The 17,630-nt window shown below is 37.3% G+C and overlaps 1 protein-coding gene across 5 annotated transcripts in view; it reads right to left on the minus strand.

The window, feature by feature from the left end:
* SCAPER (S-phase cyclin A associated protein in the ER) overlaps positions 1–17,630 on the minus strand; it is a 428,719-nt gene that overhangs the window by 397,638 nt on the left and 13,451 nt on the right. For all 5 annotated transcript variants that reach the window (XR_014810514.1, XM_021099014.2, XM_021099012.2 and 2 more), the window contains exon 2: positions 13,127–13,193. Coding sequence is in view for 4 of the 5 variants with exons in the window: in XM_021099014.2 (XP_020954673.1) it covers positions 13,127–13,132 (6 nt within the window). In the remaining variant the exon portion in view is untranslated. The remainder of the gene's footprint in view (positions 1–13,126; positions 13,194–17,630) is intronic.

A 17,630-nucleotide genomic window follows, 5' to 3' on the forward strand; every position in this document is an offset into this window, starting at 1 on the left:
TAGAGTTCCCTGTGCTATATAGCAGGTCTCTGTTGATCATTCATTACATATACAATAGTGTGCATATACCAATCCCGCACTCCCATTTCATCTTTCCCCAAAACCTTTCCCCTTTGGTAACCATAACTTTGTTTTCAAAGTCTGTGAGCCTGTTTCTGTCTTGTAAATAAGTTCATTTATATCATTTTTTTAGATACCACATATAAGTGACATCATATGATGTGTTTGTCTTTCTCTTACTCCACTTAGTATAAAAATTTCTAGGTCCATCCATGTTGCTGCAAATGGCATTATTTCACTCTTTTTATGGCTGAGTAATATTCCATTGTATATATGTATCACATCTTCTTTATCCATTCCTCTCAATGGACATTTAAGTTGCTTCCTGTCTTGGCTATTGAAAAGAGCGCTACAATGAACACTTGGGTGCATTTATCTTTTTGAAGTATGGTTTTCTCTGAATTGCTGGATCATATGGTAGTTACATTTATAGTGTTTTGTTTTGTTTTGTTTTGTTTTTTGAGGAAACTCCATACTGTTCTCCATAGTGGTTACAGCAAGGCACAGTCCCACCAAGTGTAGGGGGATCCATTTTCTCTGAATCATCTCTTTTCTATCCCCATACTTTCCAATCAGTGTACCATCATAAAATCTCCTTTTGCTTAAACACATCACCCAGTGATTATTAGCTCTATATAATTTAGGTTGGCATCTATCATTTAGGTTATATAAGCATTGTTTTTTTGTTTTGTTTTGTTTGCTTTTTAGGGCCGCACCCACAGCACATGGAGGGTCCCAGGCTAGCGGTCTAATCTAAGCTACAGCTGCCAGCCTTCTCCAGAGCCACAGCAATGCCAAATCTGGGCCAAGTCTGTGACCTACACCACAGCTCATGGCAACACCAGATCCTTAACCCACTGAGCGAGGCCAGCAATCAAATCCTCAACCTCATAGTTCCTAGTCAAATTCATTTCTGCTCTGCCACGATAGGAACTCCACATAAGCATTATTTTAACCAAAAGAAGCATCACTATTCCTTTCAGGCCAGACGAATACATTTAAATAGGTGGCCTATTTTTCATTCTTTTTCAGGTAACTGTCTTAAGCAATCATAAAAAAAATCATGTAGGTAAATATACATAAATATATATCAGATTGTGAAATTCACTATTCTATATAACTCAAGAGTCTTCATAAAGTAATGAGTTTCTTGGAACAAAAATGATCATAAGCAGCAACGCTAGACCAGAAAATGTGAGATCTAATATTCTCTTCATCTATAAACATTTCAGTTCTACCATGAATTTTGCAATTAGTTCTTTTATACTTAGTACACATACATACACAAAGAAAAAGCCACCAGCTCAAGACTTTGTTTTCGTTCTTAATTCTAATACTTCATGAGGAATAACATTACACTCGTATTACTACAACACAGGTACTGAAAACCATTTTTCAATTTAAAGTACATCTGATTTCTGCAATATATGCTGAATGGACTCTTCTCAGTAAAAACTGATACATTCTAATCATTTTTAATAATCCTATCCTTATAAAAATGTCAATAATAACAATACAATTTTAAATATTTTAATTCAATTAGGGTTTGAAATGCAATGAATGCAATATTTCAAGACACTGCAATATTTCAAACAGTATTTTCACCTAGGTTCTTTTCTTCTGGGAGACTTAAACAAAATAAATGTATCTTCATCCCAAGTCACAGTGCGCCACCTAGTGCCATATGGAAATCTTACAGGGGTTGGTTCAAATACCAAATTTTCCAGTAAAAAGCATAAACATTATTCTTAAATTAAAGTTTTTATGTTTGACTGTTACAATATATAATCTAAGAAAGCAAGTGTTTGGAATGTTTACCAAAAGGTCCATATATTTCTAAGACTTTCTCCAGTCTGGGAAAAGAAATTTTTAACTTATCTGTATCCTAGGTTAAAAATATATATATAAATAATTTCTACTTTCAGCAACTTTGGTCATAAACCTGAAAAGGTTTCAAGCATTGTTTATTAAATTTTTATGTTTGTACCTCCATAAAAGTTTCTACTTTACACAAATTCTTCAAAATCCATTCATAATACTGCTTGCCCATAAAATCAAACTCCCTTCTTTTTTCAGTTTTTCAGCTCTCCAAATAATTTAGCAAAGAATCTTTCTCTTAAATTACCACTACTCAAGCTCTTCATATTTTAAGTACTATGAAGACGATATTATCAGCAAATGAACACCAGAAGCACATCAAATTCTAACAATGGTAGTAGCACTTACATCTATTTCACAAATTATGAAACTTATCTAAGATACTGAGAAACTGCTATAATTTGCTGGATGTCATAGATTGATGAGTTGGAATTCGGTCCAGTAATCTATGGTAACTTTGTCAGTTCTTAATGATCTTTCACAGCTTTCCAGAGGTAAATAAATCCTTATATGAACTGAGGCTGTCTAGACTACTACAAGGGCGAAAATTAAACTTCTATTCTTATATGAGCTACTCTGCTTTGGGATCTCTGTTAGAGCAGATATATCAAATCTTATCAATTCTATCTCCTCAATATATCTTGAAACTATAAATCCACTAATAACACCCTAACCTGAGATATTATCATGTCACCACCAACTATTAAACAGACAATGAGACAAAGACTACTATACATTCACGGAAACCACTAGCTTCTTCTCCTATAACAAAGCTAGACAACACTTTCCAAACTCTCTTGCAGATAGATGGCCATGTGGCTAAATTCTGTACACTATAATAGAGGCAAGATTGAGGTAGGCCATTTCCAGGCCCAGCTTATTTTAAAAAAAAAATCTCCTGCATCATTTACACTCTTTTCCCCCATTTACTAACCAGATGCAGAGGATCCAGCATACAACTCTCAAGAGAAAGAGAGTCAAAAGATAGAAATAGACTTGGTCCCTGAATTACAAGGTGGAAGACTGAACAAGAAATAAATTTCGAATCTGTTGATTTCCCTTCTTTGTGTGTGTGTGTGTGTGTGTGTGTGTGTGTGTGTGTGTCTTTTTGCCTTTTCTAGGGCCGCTCCCGCGGCATATGGAGGTTCCCAGGCTAGAGGTCAAATCGGAGCTGTAGTCACCGGCCTACGCCAGAGCCACAGCAATGCAGGACCCGAGCCGCATCTGCAACCCACACCACAGTTCACAGCAACACCAGATCCTTAACCCACTGAGCAAGGCCAGGGATTGAACCCACAACCTCATGGTTCCTAGTTGGATTCGTTAACCACTGAGCCACGACGGGAACTCCTGATTTCCCTTCTGAGTATGAAGAACTAAGTAATTCAGACCAACTCTTTAGTGGAGAAAAATCAGAAAAGGTAAACAGGAGTTCCCGTCGTGGCGCAGCGGTTAACAAATCCAACTAGGAACCATCAGGTTGCGGGTTCGGTCCCTGCCCTTGCTCAGTGGGTTAACGATCCGGCGTTGCCATGAGCTGTGGTGTGGGTCGCAGACACGGCTCGGATCCCGCGTGGCTGTGGCTCTGGTGTAGGTGGGAGGCTACAGCTCCGATTCGACCCCTAGCCTGGGAACCTCCATATGCCGCGGGAGCGGCCCAAAGAAATAGCAAAAAGACAAAAAAAAAAAAAAGAAGAAAAGAAAGAAAAGGTAAACAAATTATTTTTTAACATCTGTTTAAAAGCACCAGGGAAAAAAAGTGGAGGAAGAATTACAAGGCCAAGATCAAGGAACTTAAAGAGGTGAATGAGTTCAGCAATCAGGGCTGCTTTTTTCCCACAGGGACCTCTCAATTCCAAAGACACAGAGAAGGTGAGAAGTCTGACAGACTCACAGAAAGTATGGAGACAAAATCTGTCCAGGAGTTCCAGTCATGGCCAAGTACTAAAAATCCCAATTAGTATCCATGAGGACACGGGTTCGATCCCTGTCCTTGCTCAGTGGATTAAGGACCCAGTGCTGCCGTGAGCTGTGGGGTAGGTCACAGACACAGCTCGGATCTGGCATTGCTGTGGATGTGGTATAGGCCAGCAGCTGCACCTCTGATTCAACCCCTAGCCTGGGAACTTCCATATGCCACAGGTACAGCCCTAAAAAGCAAAAAAAAAAAAAAAAAAAGTCTAAAAAAAAAAAACAAACTGTCCAGACCACCCCAGGCTTGAGGTTAAAACCCGGAAGTGTTTCATCCCAGGAGTAAAAGTGAACCAGAAAGAGATCAGCCCTCACAAAAGAAATGGAACCAGTCTTGATTCATCTCAATCCCTGACAGGATTAAACTACAATTGCCAATGTTCCTAGCCATCTGCCAAAATCAGAGGTAAATCTTCTACTAGACACAATTATCTTAGCATCAAATCATCTATTAAATTATTCACATACAATGTCTGCATCCAATCATAATTTACTAGCCATGCTATTAAAAAATTCAAGTAACTGAAAATAAAGAAAAGTAACAGAAAATAGATATATACTCACACACATCCAAATAACAGAGTCATAAAAGATCCTAAGGTAACTCTAATTATGGGCCCAACAAACAAAAAGATAGGATTGCAAGTTTCTGCAGAGAAGTAGAAACCTTTTTAAAACAATCAAATGGAAATTATAAAACTAAAAACTTTTTTAAAACTGAAATGGAGAACTCAAAAGATGGATTTAACAAGAAATTAGTAGGTTGAGTCAAACTAAAATATCTAGAATGAAAAGAGAAATTAAAAAACAGAAAAGAGCACAAGAGACATAGGAAATAAAATGAAGACAAACACAGTAAAAACTGACGACTAAGGAGAAGATAAAAATGCGATTAGAGCATATGCAAGCTAAGAATTTTCTAAAACTAACTCCCCCCCCAAAAAAAATCATGCCACCAAATTGAGAGACACTGTGAATTACAAAAAGAACAAATTTTTTAAACAATAAGATAAAATAAAAAGACAAATACAGGAGTTCCCTTCATGGATCAGCAGTTAACAAACCCAACTAACATCCATGAGGGTGAGGGTTCAATCCCTCGCCTTGCTCAGTGGGTCGAGGATCCAGCGTTGCCATGAGCTGTGGTATAGGTCACACACACAGCCTGGATCCTGTGTTGCTGTGGCTATGGTGTAGGCCGGCAGCTACAGCTCGGATTCAACCCCTAGCCTGGGAAATTCCATATGCTGTGGGTACAGCCCTGAAAAGAAAAAAAAAAAAAAAGAAAAAAAAAAAAGACAAATACATTATGGTAAAAACTACTGACAACCAAAAAAAAAAAAAAAAAAAATACAAATAGCCATAAGTATCTTCAAATTAATAACAATAAAACTGACAGTGAATGGCAATATAAGAGGAGGAGATTAAGAAATCCAAACTATTATGTTTAAAATAAGCTATGAGGATATATTGTACCGCACAAGGAACATAGCCAATATTTTATAATAACCATAAATGGAATATATTTAAAAACTGTGAATCACTATACTACTGTACACCTGTAACTTACATAATATTGTACATCAACTATACTTCAAACTTAGTTTGTGGTTCAGTGGGTTAAGGATCTGACTCATACCCACGAGGATGTGGGTTCAATCTCTGGCCTCACTCAGTGGGTTAAGGATTCAGCATTGCTGCAAGCTGCAGCACAGGTCACATCTGTGGCTGTGATGTAGGCCATGAGCTCCAGCTCCAGTTCGACCCCTAGCTTAGGAACTTCCATATGCTGCAGGAAAGGCCCTAAAAAGAAAAAAAGGGAAAAAAAAACTAATAAAAAATAAAGACAGGAGTTCCCTCATTGTGCTCAGGTCACTGCTGTGGCACAGGTTCGACCCCTGGGCTGGGAACTTCCACATGCCATTGGCATGACCAAAAAGAACCCATAAAGACAACCAATACAAATACTGATAATATAATGGGGTCCAGGGGGAGGATGGGATAGGGATGAGGATTAATGATTAATTACCTAAAGAGGACAGCTGTGGGAGGGGAGGGAGGAACTGGGGGTTTGGGACTGGCAGATACACAATGAGGTATATGGAAAAACTGGCCAATGGGGACCTGCTGTATAGCACAGAGAACTCTACCTCATATTTTGTGATAATCTATGTGGGTAAAGAATCTAAAAGAGAATGAATGTATGTACATGTATAATTGAATCACTTTGTTATGCAGCAGAAATTATCACAACATTGTAAATCAACCATACTTCAATAAAGACTATAAAAAATTAAAAAAACAAAAAGGGAGGTTCCATTGTGGCACAGCAGAAACGAATCCAACTAGTATCCATGAGGATGAAGGTTCAGTCCCTGGCTTCACCCAGTAGGTTGGGGATCCAGCATTGCCCCATGCCCTGTGGTGTAGGTCACAGACATGGCTTGGATCTGGCATTGCTGTGAATGTGGTATAGGCCGGAAGCTGCAGCTCCAATTCGACCCCTAGCCTGGGAACTTCCATATGCCGCAGGTGCAGTCCTAAAAAAGTAAAAATAAATAAATACATACTAAATTAAAAATGAAAAAAAAGATTAGGAACCATGATGTTGTGGGTTCGATCCCTGGCCTTGCTCAGTGGGTTAAGGATCTAGCGTTGCCATGAACTGTGGTGTAGGTTGCAGATGCAGCCCGGATCTGGCGCTGCTGTGGCTCCTGGGGTAGGCGGGCAGCTACAGCTCCGATTAGACCCCTAGCCAGGGACCCTCCATATGCTGCGGGTGGGGCCCTAAAAGGACAAAAAGACAAAAAAGAAAAGAGAAGAGAAGAAAAGAAAAAGCTCTTCAAAACTGACAAAAAAAAGCCCAAGTTTTCCAGCAGCTCTATAAACCACCAAGCAGGATAAATACAAGAATATCATACCTAACACATCAAAGAAAAACCAATGAAAATGTTAACAGAGAAAATCTTAGAGCATACAGACGGGATAAAAATTCATTATCTTTAAAGGGATAATGCTAAAACTTCCTGCTGATTTTCCATCAGAAACAATAAAAAATATAAAATACCAGAATATCTTTAAAGTTTTGGAAGAAAATTGCTAAAAATCTAGAGTATTTATCCAGCAATAATATCCTTCAAAAATTAAGGAAAAATAAAAATATTTTCAGACAAACTCTATGAGAATCGGAAACTAAATTAACTTCACTAAAAGAAATACTAAAGGAAATTCTCCAGGAAGAAAGAAAACAATCCCAGATGGAAGCATATCAACAAAGAAATAAGTGAAAAACACCACAAAGGGTGAAAATATTAGTAAAAGTAGGAACACACTGTCTACAAAAATATTATCTTTAAATTATCCTACGAAATTTAAAATATATGAAAAACAAAGTGTATTAATAGTATTACAAAAGGTAGAAGAGAAACAGAATTCAAGTGTGGTAAGACCTCTGTATTGTCTAAGAAATGATAAAAGTAATAATTTATAATAGACTCTAATAATTCAATGAGGAATGTTATAATCTCTAGGGTACTCACCAAAAGAAAAATAATATATAAGAAGCCAAGAGATAGATAGGAAAAAAATGGAGTTCCCACTGTGGCACATTAGATTTAAGAACCTGACCACAGCAGCTTGTGTCACTATGAAGATGCAGGTTCGATCCCTGGCCCAGCACAGTGGGTCAAAGGATCCAGTGTTGCCGCAGCTGCAGCTTCAGTCACAGCTGTGGCTCCGATTCAATCCCTGACCCAGGAACATCAATGTGGCACAGGTGCCGCCATTAAAAAATGAAAAAAGAAAAAAATGGAATAAAATATTTGAATAATGCAAAATAAGTAAAAAAGCAGGGAGGAAAAGATAAAAGAGAAATTCGGCCACAGAAAACAAATATCAACAGGAGTTCCCGTCGTGGCGCAGTGGTTAACGAATCCGACTAGGAACCATGAGGTTGCGGGTTCGATCCCTGCCCTTGCTCAGTGGGTTAACGATCCAGCGTTGCCGTGAGCTGTGGTGTAGGTCGCAGATGCGGCTCGGATCCCGCGTTGCTGTGGCTCTGGCGTAGGCTGGTGGCTACAGCTCCGATTCAACCCCTAGCCTGGGAACCTCCATATGCCGCGGAAGCGGCCCAAGAGATAGCAACAACAACAAAAGACAAAAAAACTAAAAAAAAAAATAAAATAAAATAAAATAAAATAAAAATACTGAATCACTATGTTAAAAAAAAAATCAACAGATAGATTTAAACCTAAATATATAAATAATAACATTATTTATAATAACAATAACAAGGATAAAAGCAATCAGAAGAAAATATTGTCAAATTGGATTAAATATCTAATTACATATTATTTAAAAGAGCTATACCTTAAAAATAAAAGGATGGAAAAAAGGGATGACCATGCAAACATTAACCAAATGAATGGCAGCTACACCAGTATCAAGGCAGATTTTAAGGTAAAATTACTGCTATAAATAGTGATACTTCATAATGATAAAATGATCATCAATCAGGAAAACATAACACTTCTAAATGTGCATCTAAAAACTAAAAGCAAAAACTGAAATCGGACAAAACCACTATCACTATAGAAGACTTTAACACACCACTTCAAGAAGCCAGAAAAAAAAATTAAGTGACAGCATAGAAGACTTGAACAACATAACTGACAAGCTTGACATATCTGACATATCCAAAACCCAGAACTCCATGATGGCAGAATATACATTCTTTGCATGTTTATGAAATTTTCCACACTGTCAATATCATTAGGTCATATAGCAGGACTCACTAAATTCCAAAGTATAGAAAGTATAAAGAGAGATAACCAGAAGAAATCTCATATGGTTGAAATTAAGGAATACATTTCTAAATAACTTACAGATCAAAGAAGTCACAAAGGAAATTGTAAAATATCTTTAAATGAATCATAATAAAAAGATAACACATCTATACTTGTAGAGCAGCTAAATAAAGCTATGCTTAAAGAGAAATGTATACCCTTAAATGACATAATACAAAGGAAAGAGGCTGAAAATCAATCATCTAAGTCTCTGTTTCAAGAAGTTAGGGAAAGAGTAGCATATTCAACCCAAAGAAAGAAAGAAGAAAAAAAAAAATAAACAGCAAAAATTAATAAAATACAAAACAAACACATGATAGTGAAAAATTAATAAAACAAAAAATGGTTATTTGAAAATATCAATGAAATGTATATACTGCTTAGCAAGACTGATCAAAAAGTAATCAGTGATAATGGCAAAAATAACCAGTATCAAGAATAAAAAAGGAATATCAATACAGAGTGTAAAACCTCTAGAAATCAAAAAGATAAATGGATGTCATAACACATCAATGAACTTGCAAATTTTGATGAAATACGCAAATTCCTTTAAAAACACAATTTACCAAATCTTGGTATAAAAGGAAACAGAAAAATCTGACTGTTTATTAAAGAAATTTTTAAATTCTAAATATTAAAGAAATATTTACTAAAGAAATTTCACAAAAGAAAACCCAGGCTCAGATGGTTTCACTGGTGAATTTTCCTAATCACTGAAGAAAAAAATTACACTAAATTCTTTCAGAGAATAAAAAAGAAGGACTATATCCCAATTCACAGAGTTCCATGTAACCCTGGATATCAGAACCTGAAAGGACAAGAAAAGTAAATTATCAATTCGAACTCTTTCTAGAGTAACAGTGAAAATTACATACACATACTCACACAAGCTGAATCGAGGTAAAATATCAATCAAGTTGATTTTAATTCAGGAATGCAAGAGTGGATTAACATTTTCAAATCAATAATGTAATTCACCATATTAACAAAGTAAGGTAGAAAAGTTTTATGTTCACTTCAACAGAAGAAAAAGGCATGTGATAAAATTCAACACTCATCCACAATAAAAATGCTTCACAAACTACAACAAAAATCCTATTTAATGATATAATCTTAAAAGAGACAAGGATGCCTACCATTACCATCTCCATCCAACACTACTGAAGTTCCCAGCCGTTGTAATAAGGTGTGAAGAAGAATAAGAGAGAAAGCATAAGATGAAACTAGAGCAGATTATTATACTAGAAAGTACAGAAGTGCTCAAAGAATATCAAATGACACAAGAGCTGGTTTGAAGGAGCTTCTACTGGCTAAATCTGGGACAATTTCAGCATCAAAATAAATGGTAGTAATAGATTATAACATTAAATAAAATTTTAAAATCCAAGGAACTTGATAGACAGGTAGGTTAGACAACTGGGGAGAATGTAAATACTTATCACCTACTTAAATAATTATTATCATCAATGGATGCTCAAACTAGTGGGTGACAGTTTACTAAGTTGCAGGGTATTTACATAGCTTCAAAGTATCTCTTAACAAATCAAGTATTAATTTCAAAAGAGAAAACAAACTTTAAATAGAAACCCCTGACAATATATTAACCAAGTGATCAGAGTTAACATGACCAACTGTAGGACAAATTGACATCATATGCTTCCTAATGTGGTACACTGAGAAGGTTACATCATCATTCACATGATATTTGGCCAAAAATACAAAATATGACTCTAATCACATGTAAACATCACCTCAATGGAATGAATTCTTCAAAATAACTGTCCTGTACTCTTCAAAAATGACAAAGTCAAAAAAGACAAAGAAAATCTGAGTAATTTATTCCAGATTAAAGGAAACCAAAGAGACTTGATAACTAAATGGATCAAGGGAAAAAGCAGCTGGAAGAGACATTAGCAAGATAATGCCAAACCTTAAATACTTACTGTAGATTATAAAATAGTATTATATGTATGTTAAATTTTCAGATTTTGATAATTGAATTGTGGTGATGTAAGAGAATGTCCTTGTTCTTAGGAAATACACACTGAATATTTAGGGATAAAGGAGTATGCTAGCTTTATGCACCCATGTTCACAGCAGCATTTTCACAGTAGTTAAAATATGGGGGGATAATGTGGGAGCAACCCTGTCCAGACACAAGTGGATGGTTAAGCAAAACACAGTATATACATACAATGGAATATTATTCAGTCTTAAAAAGGAAATTCTGACATATGCTACAACCTTCAGGACTTTAGTTAAGTGAAATAAACCAGTCACTCAAACACAAATGCTGCATGATTCCATTTATATGAGGTACCCAGCATAGTCAAAATCAGAGACCGAAAGTAAAATGGGGGCGTCCAGAGGCCAGGGGAGGAAAGAAATAGGGAGTTATTGTTTAACAGGTGTAGACTTGCAGTTTTGCAAGATGAAAAGAGTTTTGGAAATGTATGGCAGTTACGGTTGCACAACCATATAAATGTACTTACTACCACTGAAACATACACAAAAATGGTTGAGACAGTAAATTTTCTGTATTTCACAATTTCAAAAAATGGAAAAGAGTACCCACAAAGGGAAGAAAAGGAAGAAGAGAAATTAAAGTCAAACTTCTCTGAATGAATGCCATTTAAGTGTTTCAATTTTGAACCATGTAAATGCTGTGTACAATATCAAAATGAAGTAAAATCAAAAATAAAGAAGTGTCAAAAATCACAAAGAGGCTGAAGACAGTGGAATAATTTTTTTCAACATACTGAGAGAAATATTTGTCAATCTACACTTCTATACTGAACAAGCCCATCTTCCAAAATTAGGGCAGGAAAAAAAAAGCTATCTTCAGACAAAAAAAAAAAAACAGAATTTAGGACCAAAAGTCCTCACTATGGAGAATTCTTAGGATATAAAAGGCAGGAGGAAAATGATTCCAAATGACAGACTAAAAAATTTAAAACTCCGAACTTTTTATGTCTTTAAGATATAAAAGAAGGAGTTCTCTTGTGGCATAGTGGGTTAAGGATCCAACACAGTCACCACAGCAGCTTTGGATTGCTGCTGTGGTGCAGATTCTATCCCTGGCCTGGGAACTTTCACATGCTGTGGGCATGGACAGAAAAAAAAAAGAAAAAGGAAAAAAAGTTTTAAAAGAAACTGGAGTATATAATGGGACAGGATGAGATAGAAAAGAAGAACATAAGTAGATATAGTTCTGCCTGTACACCCAAAAGAGGCAGCTCCTGTCCTGAGAAGATTACATCTATCAAAGATAAGATATATCAAAATTTAGAAGCTTACATCTATCAAAATATCAAAACATCAAAAAAATCAAAACCAAATTAGTAATTGAGTGTACAGTAATTAAGAGAGAGGGGGGGAGTTCCCATCATGGCGCAGTGGTTAACGAATCCGACTAGGAACCATGAGGTTGCGGGTTCGAGCCCTGCCCTTGCTCAGTGGGTCAACGATCCGGCGTTGCAGTGAGCTGTGGTGTAGGTTGCAGACGTGGCTCGGATCGCACGTTGCTGTGGCTCTGGCATAGGCAGGAGGCTACAGCTCCGATTCGACCCTTAGCCTGGGAACCTCCATATGCCGCGGGAGCAGCCCAAGAAATGGCAAAAAGACAAAAAAAAAAAAAGAGAGAGAGGGATTCGTAAACTGAACTGAGACCTCCTCATCCCAAGAACAGACAATGAGGAATAGAAGGAAAGAGGCAAAGCACAGTAAAAACATCTAATTTTATTTAAGAATGGCCACCCCAAATCTCCCAAAGGAAGTGTTTGGACAGCCTGGATTCCCCGATAAACTGCATTCCCTCCTTCTCTTCTTGGGTTTGAGCGAGCGAGTTTAAGAAGGTATTTAGAACTGCCTGTAAATCTTGAGTTAGAAAAGTAGAACATGGGGAAGGGGAACGCACTTGCCCAAAAGCTCTCCGGGGAGTTTCACATAAGTCCCCACCTAAGATTCACAGGCCACTCTGGCCCAGCTTCTGTCCTGCCAACACCAGAAAGAGTATGGCTCCTTTAAGAGTTGGCTGGGTCCTCCGTAGGAAAGTAGGTCAAGCTGCTGGCATAAACTGATTTATGACTTTTCAAGATTAAGACATAAAAGAAGCTGATTTCCATTTTATTTTTGCCTTAGTTGCACAAATGTTAGGAGCAAGTCTATGGTTCTCAGGTTGAAAAGTACATTCACAGATAGTTCCTTTACTGCTGTGCTTTGTAACGTATGTGTTCCATTGAGTATCTTGGCAGTAACAAATATTACATAAAAAAAGATAAATAAATGAAAAATGGAAGGAAGGAAAAACGGAAGGAAGAGAGAGAGGGAGTGAGGAAGAAGACTAAAAAAACTAAGGTAGCTTGATCACTTACCATCATTTTTTAATTTCCTTCTATGCCAAGAAGCTCATTTATCACATAAACCCATGGGGTGTGACTCCTATAATAAAAATATACAGTACAAACTATTAGTCATAACATTGTCAGAAAATCAGATTTATTCATATAAAGATAAAAATATCATCCCCACAAGTTTCTTATTATATTAAACAATAACAAAAACATCACTCTTTTATATTGTTTGAATATACTATAGCATGTTTTAAATATTCTATGCTGAATAATACCTCAATGCTCTCAAAAAAAATTAAATGGAAGAGAAAGAGTAATAATTGCATAAACAGTCCATGATATCCCAATCCAGAGACTTTAAACTTTTTTTTAACTACAAGCTATAATTACACACACACATTTTACATCATGACGCACACATTTAACTGAAACAAAGTTTGTTTTGTTTTGTTTTTGCCTTTTTAGGGCCGCACCCACGGCATATGGAGGTTCCCAGGCTAGGGGTCTAATCAGAGCCGTAGCTGCCAGCCTACACCACAGTCACAGCAATGCCACATCCGAGCCGCATCTGCAACCTACACCACAGCTCATGGCAATGCCGGATCCTTAACCCACTGAGCGAGGACAGGGATCTAGCCCGCAACCTCATGGTTCCTAGGTTGGATTCGTTCCCACTGCACCACGACAGGAACTCGAAAACAAAGTTTTATGAAGTGATATTTAGCCCTACTGTTAAGAGATGCACTCAGATATTTCCTACTCTCTGACCACACCTACTCCTTGCTTCTCTGGTGTTGATTCCACTTCAGCCATAGCATCCTCTTTAAATTCCCCAACATGCCAAACACACTCCTGCCCTGGGGCTTTACACTTGTAAAGTCCCCATCTGGATCACTCAAGACTGACTCTAACCTTAGCCACATGTCACCTTCTCAGTGAAGCCTTCTCAAGCCCTCTTTTTAAAATTGCAACCCATTTATCCTGACTCCCAACACTGGCATCCCACTTTTCTCTAGAGCACTTATTACTTTATTTACTTACTTGGTGTACTATCCATCTCTCCCCACAAGAATGTAAGCTCCATGATGTACACTGGCTTTCTTACTGCTGTAGCCTCAGCATACAGAACAGTGCCAGGCACTGAGGAGGCACTAATTAAATACTTATTTACTAATGAATGAAGCCCATACTAAAGAATCTTTGCTTACAAAATTCTTCTTGCCTTCTACATATTCAAAGCCTAGCAATTCTTCAAGGCCAACTCAAAAGTCATCTTCAAGAAGCCCATTTTGACATGCCAAGCTGACAGAGATCTTCTTCATCTGAATTCACAGACCACTTCATCTGTAATTTTTACCTCTAAAAAGTGGGGGAAAGTGTGATAGAGTGGAAAGAGTGTATAAAGGCATTTGAGTCCACTGAATCACTGGTCATGCGACTTTAAAAAGTCATTCAACCTCTTTGAGCATCAGTATTCCCACCTATAAAAATGAAGGCTAGGTTGTTTACCCAAGAAAATTTTTTCCACACAAAGATCTAACAAATGTTCAAAGAAGCTTTATTCATAATATCCTCAAACTGGGACAACCCAAATATCAACAAGAGATAATCAAATTGTGGCATCTATACAGTAGAATAGAAAGCCATACAAAGGAATGAACAACTGATACACACAAAATGAATATCACAGACATTAGGTACAGAAAAAGAACAGGGACACAAAAACATACATACTGAATGATTCCATTTTTTTAAAAAATTTTATTAAGAGTATAGTTGTTCATAGTATTGTGCCAGTTTCTGCTACAGAGCAAAGTAAGCCAGTCTCATATATATACATACATGCCCTTATCTTCCATCATAGTCTATCCCAAAACACTGGATAGAGTTCCCTCTGAAAATAGGACCTCATTGCTTACGCATTCTAAATGTCATAGTTTGCATCTCTTAACCCCAAACTCCCAGTCCATCCCACTCCCTCCCCTCTTCCCCCTTAGCAACTACAAGTCTGTTCTCTATGCTTGTGAGTCTGCTGTTTTTCAGGTCAGTTCATTTGCCATATTTTAGATTCCACACATATAAGTGATATCATATGGTTTTTGTTTTTCTCTTTCTGACTTATTTCACTTAGTATGGTAAGTAAATACTTCACTCAGTACTGAATGATCCTATTTATATGAAGTTTTAGAACATGAAAAACTAATCCTAGATGAAAATATTAAAAGAAGGCTGCCTTGGTTGGAGGGAAAGGATTGGAAAGAAGTACAAGAGAACTTTCTGGGAAGATGGATTGTGGTAGTGGTTCACAACTATACATAAATTTGCCAATACTTATTGAACCATCCACTTAAAAAGTGGGTATACTTTTTGTATGTAAATTATACTTCAATAAAACTGATTTAGGAGTTCCCGTCATGGCTCAGTGGTTAACGAATTTGACTAGGAACCATGAGGTTGTGGGTTCGATCCCTGGCCTTGCTCAGTGGGTTAAGGATCCAGCGCTGCCGTGAGCTGTGGTGTGGGTCACAGACGAGGCTTGGATCCCGCGCTGCTGTGGCTGTGGTGTAGGCCGGCGGCTACAGCTCCGATTCGACCCCTAGCCTGGGAACCTCCATATGCCTTGGGAGAGGCTCTAGAAAAGGCAAAAAGACCAAAAAAAAAAAAAAAAAAAAAACTGATTTAAAGAAAAGGGCAGGAGTTCCCGTCATGGCGCAGTGGTTAACGAATCCGACTAGGAACCATGAGGTTGTGGGTTCGATCCCTGCCCTTGCTCAGTGGGTTAACGATCCAGCGTTGCCGTGAGCTGTGGTGTAGGTTGCAGATGTGGCTCGGATCCTGCGTTGCTGTGGCTCTGGCGTAGGCTGGCGGCTACAGCTCCGATTCGACCCCTAGCCTGGGAACCTCCACATGCCGCAGGAGCGGCCCAAAGAAATAGCAAAGAGACAAAAAAAAAAAAAAAGAAAAGAAAAGAAAAGGGCACACAGCTTAGGGGAAAAAAATGAAGGCTATCCTTAATTTATTAGGTTGTTAGGAGGATTAGATGAGAAACACATCTACTCAAATCAGCACAGCACAAAAGACTGCACACTGATATGGGACCGAATTCGAGTGGGATGAATTATTGTAGCTACTAGCTAGATAACTTTTGACAAGTCATTAATCCCCCAGAACTTCAGTTTTCTCTTTCTGTAAAGAGAGTAATTTCTACTTTATAGAGTTAAATGGCAGCATACTAGTTTCCACCAATTAACACAGTATCTGTTACATAACAAGTACTTAAATAATATACAAAACTCAGCACACAGTAGATGCTCAATTGGTGTTATACTCTATTCCCCATTTCCCTTGGACAAGAATTTCCTCCTCTACTACATTTTAGGATCCTAAAAGACAGGATAAGCATCTCAATGATCTTCTCTTTCTTCCACTTAAGGTTACAAATGGTAGGCACTCAACAAAGATTTTGAACTAAAGGAAGGAAGGAAGTAGGCTGGTTTATTGATTAAGTAAAATTGGCTCTTTTGAACTCTTCTTATTTTGGTCATTCTAGAACCAATAAGTGAGCTTTCCAATAAAGACAGGTATATGCTAGACACCAACAACTTTTTTAGGGCAGACACAATGTTTTATGTATCATATGATCCACATGCACTGGAAAACAGATTGGAAATAGACAAGAAGCAATGTGGATTAAGAGCATAAACTCTGAAGTCGGACCCAAATTCACATCCCAAGACTGTCACTTAAAATCTATGTAACAGTTATCAAGACAGTGTGGTACTGGTACAGAAACAGACATATGGACCAATGGAACAGAACAGAGAGCCCAGAAATAAACCCAGATTAATTACTGTCAATTAATCTTTGAAAAAGGAGGCAAGAATATAAAATGGAAAAAGACAGTCTCTTCAGCAACTAGTGCTGGGAAAACTGGACAGATGCACATCAATCAGTGAAACTAGAACACACCCTTACACCGTGGCTTAAAGACTTAACAATAAGAGAATAACACCATAAAACTCCTAGAAGGGAACATAGGCAAAACATTCTCTGACATCAATTGTACAAATGTTTTCTTGGGTCAGTCTCCCAAGGCAATAGAAATAAAAAAAACATAAACTATGGACTATGGGAGCTAATCGAACTTACAAGCTCTTGCACAGCAAAAGAAATCATTAAAAAAAAAAAAAAAGACAACCTTCAGAATAGGAGAAAGTAGTTGCAAATGATGCAACCACCAAGGGCTTTATCTCCAAAATATACAAACAACTCATACAACTCAATAACAAAACAACAACAACAACAACAACAAAACCCAATCAAAAAATGGGCAGAAGTTCTAAATAGACATTTCTCCAAAGACGCTCAGATGGCCAGAATGCACATGAAAAAATGCTCAACATCACTAATTATTAAAGAAATGCAAATCAACACTACAATGAGGTACCACTTCACACCAGTCAGAATGTCCATCATTAATAAGTCTACAAATAACAAATACTGGAGAGGGTGTGGAGAAAAGGGA

The sequence above is a fragment of the Sus scrofa genome, chromosome 7, assembly GCF_054392235.1.
Source record: "Sus scrofa isolate SSC_HxYL_T2T_F1_AM1 chromosome 7, Sscrofa_HxYL_maternal_Yorkshire_Landrace_v2.0, whole genome shotgun sequence".
Taxonomy (NCBI): domain Eukaryota; kingdom Metazoa; phylum Chordata; class Mammalia; order Artiodactyla; family Suidae; genus Sus; species Sus scrofa.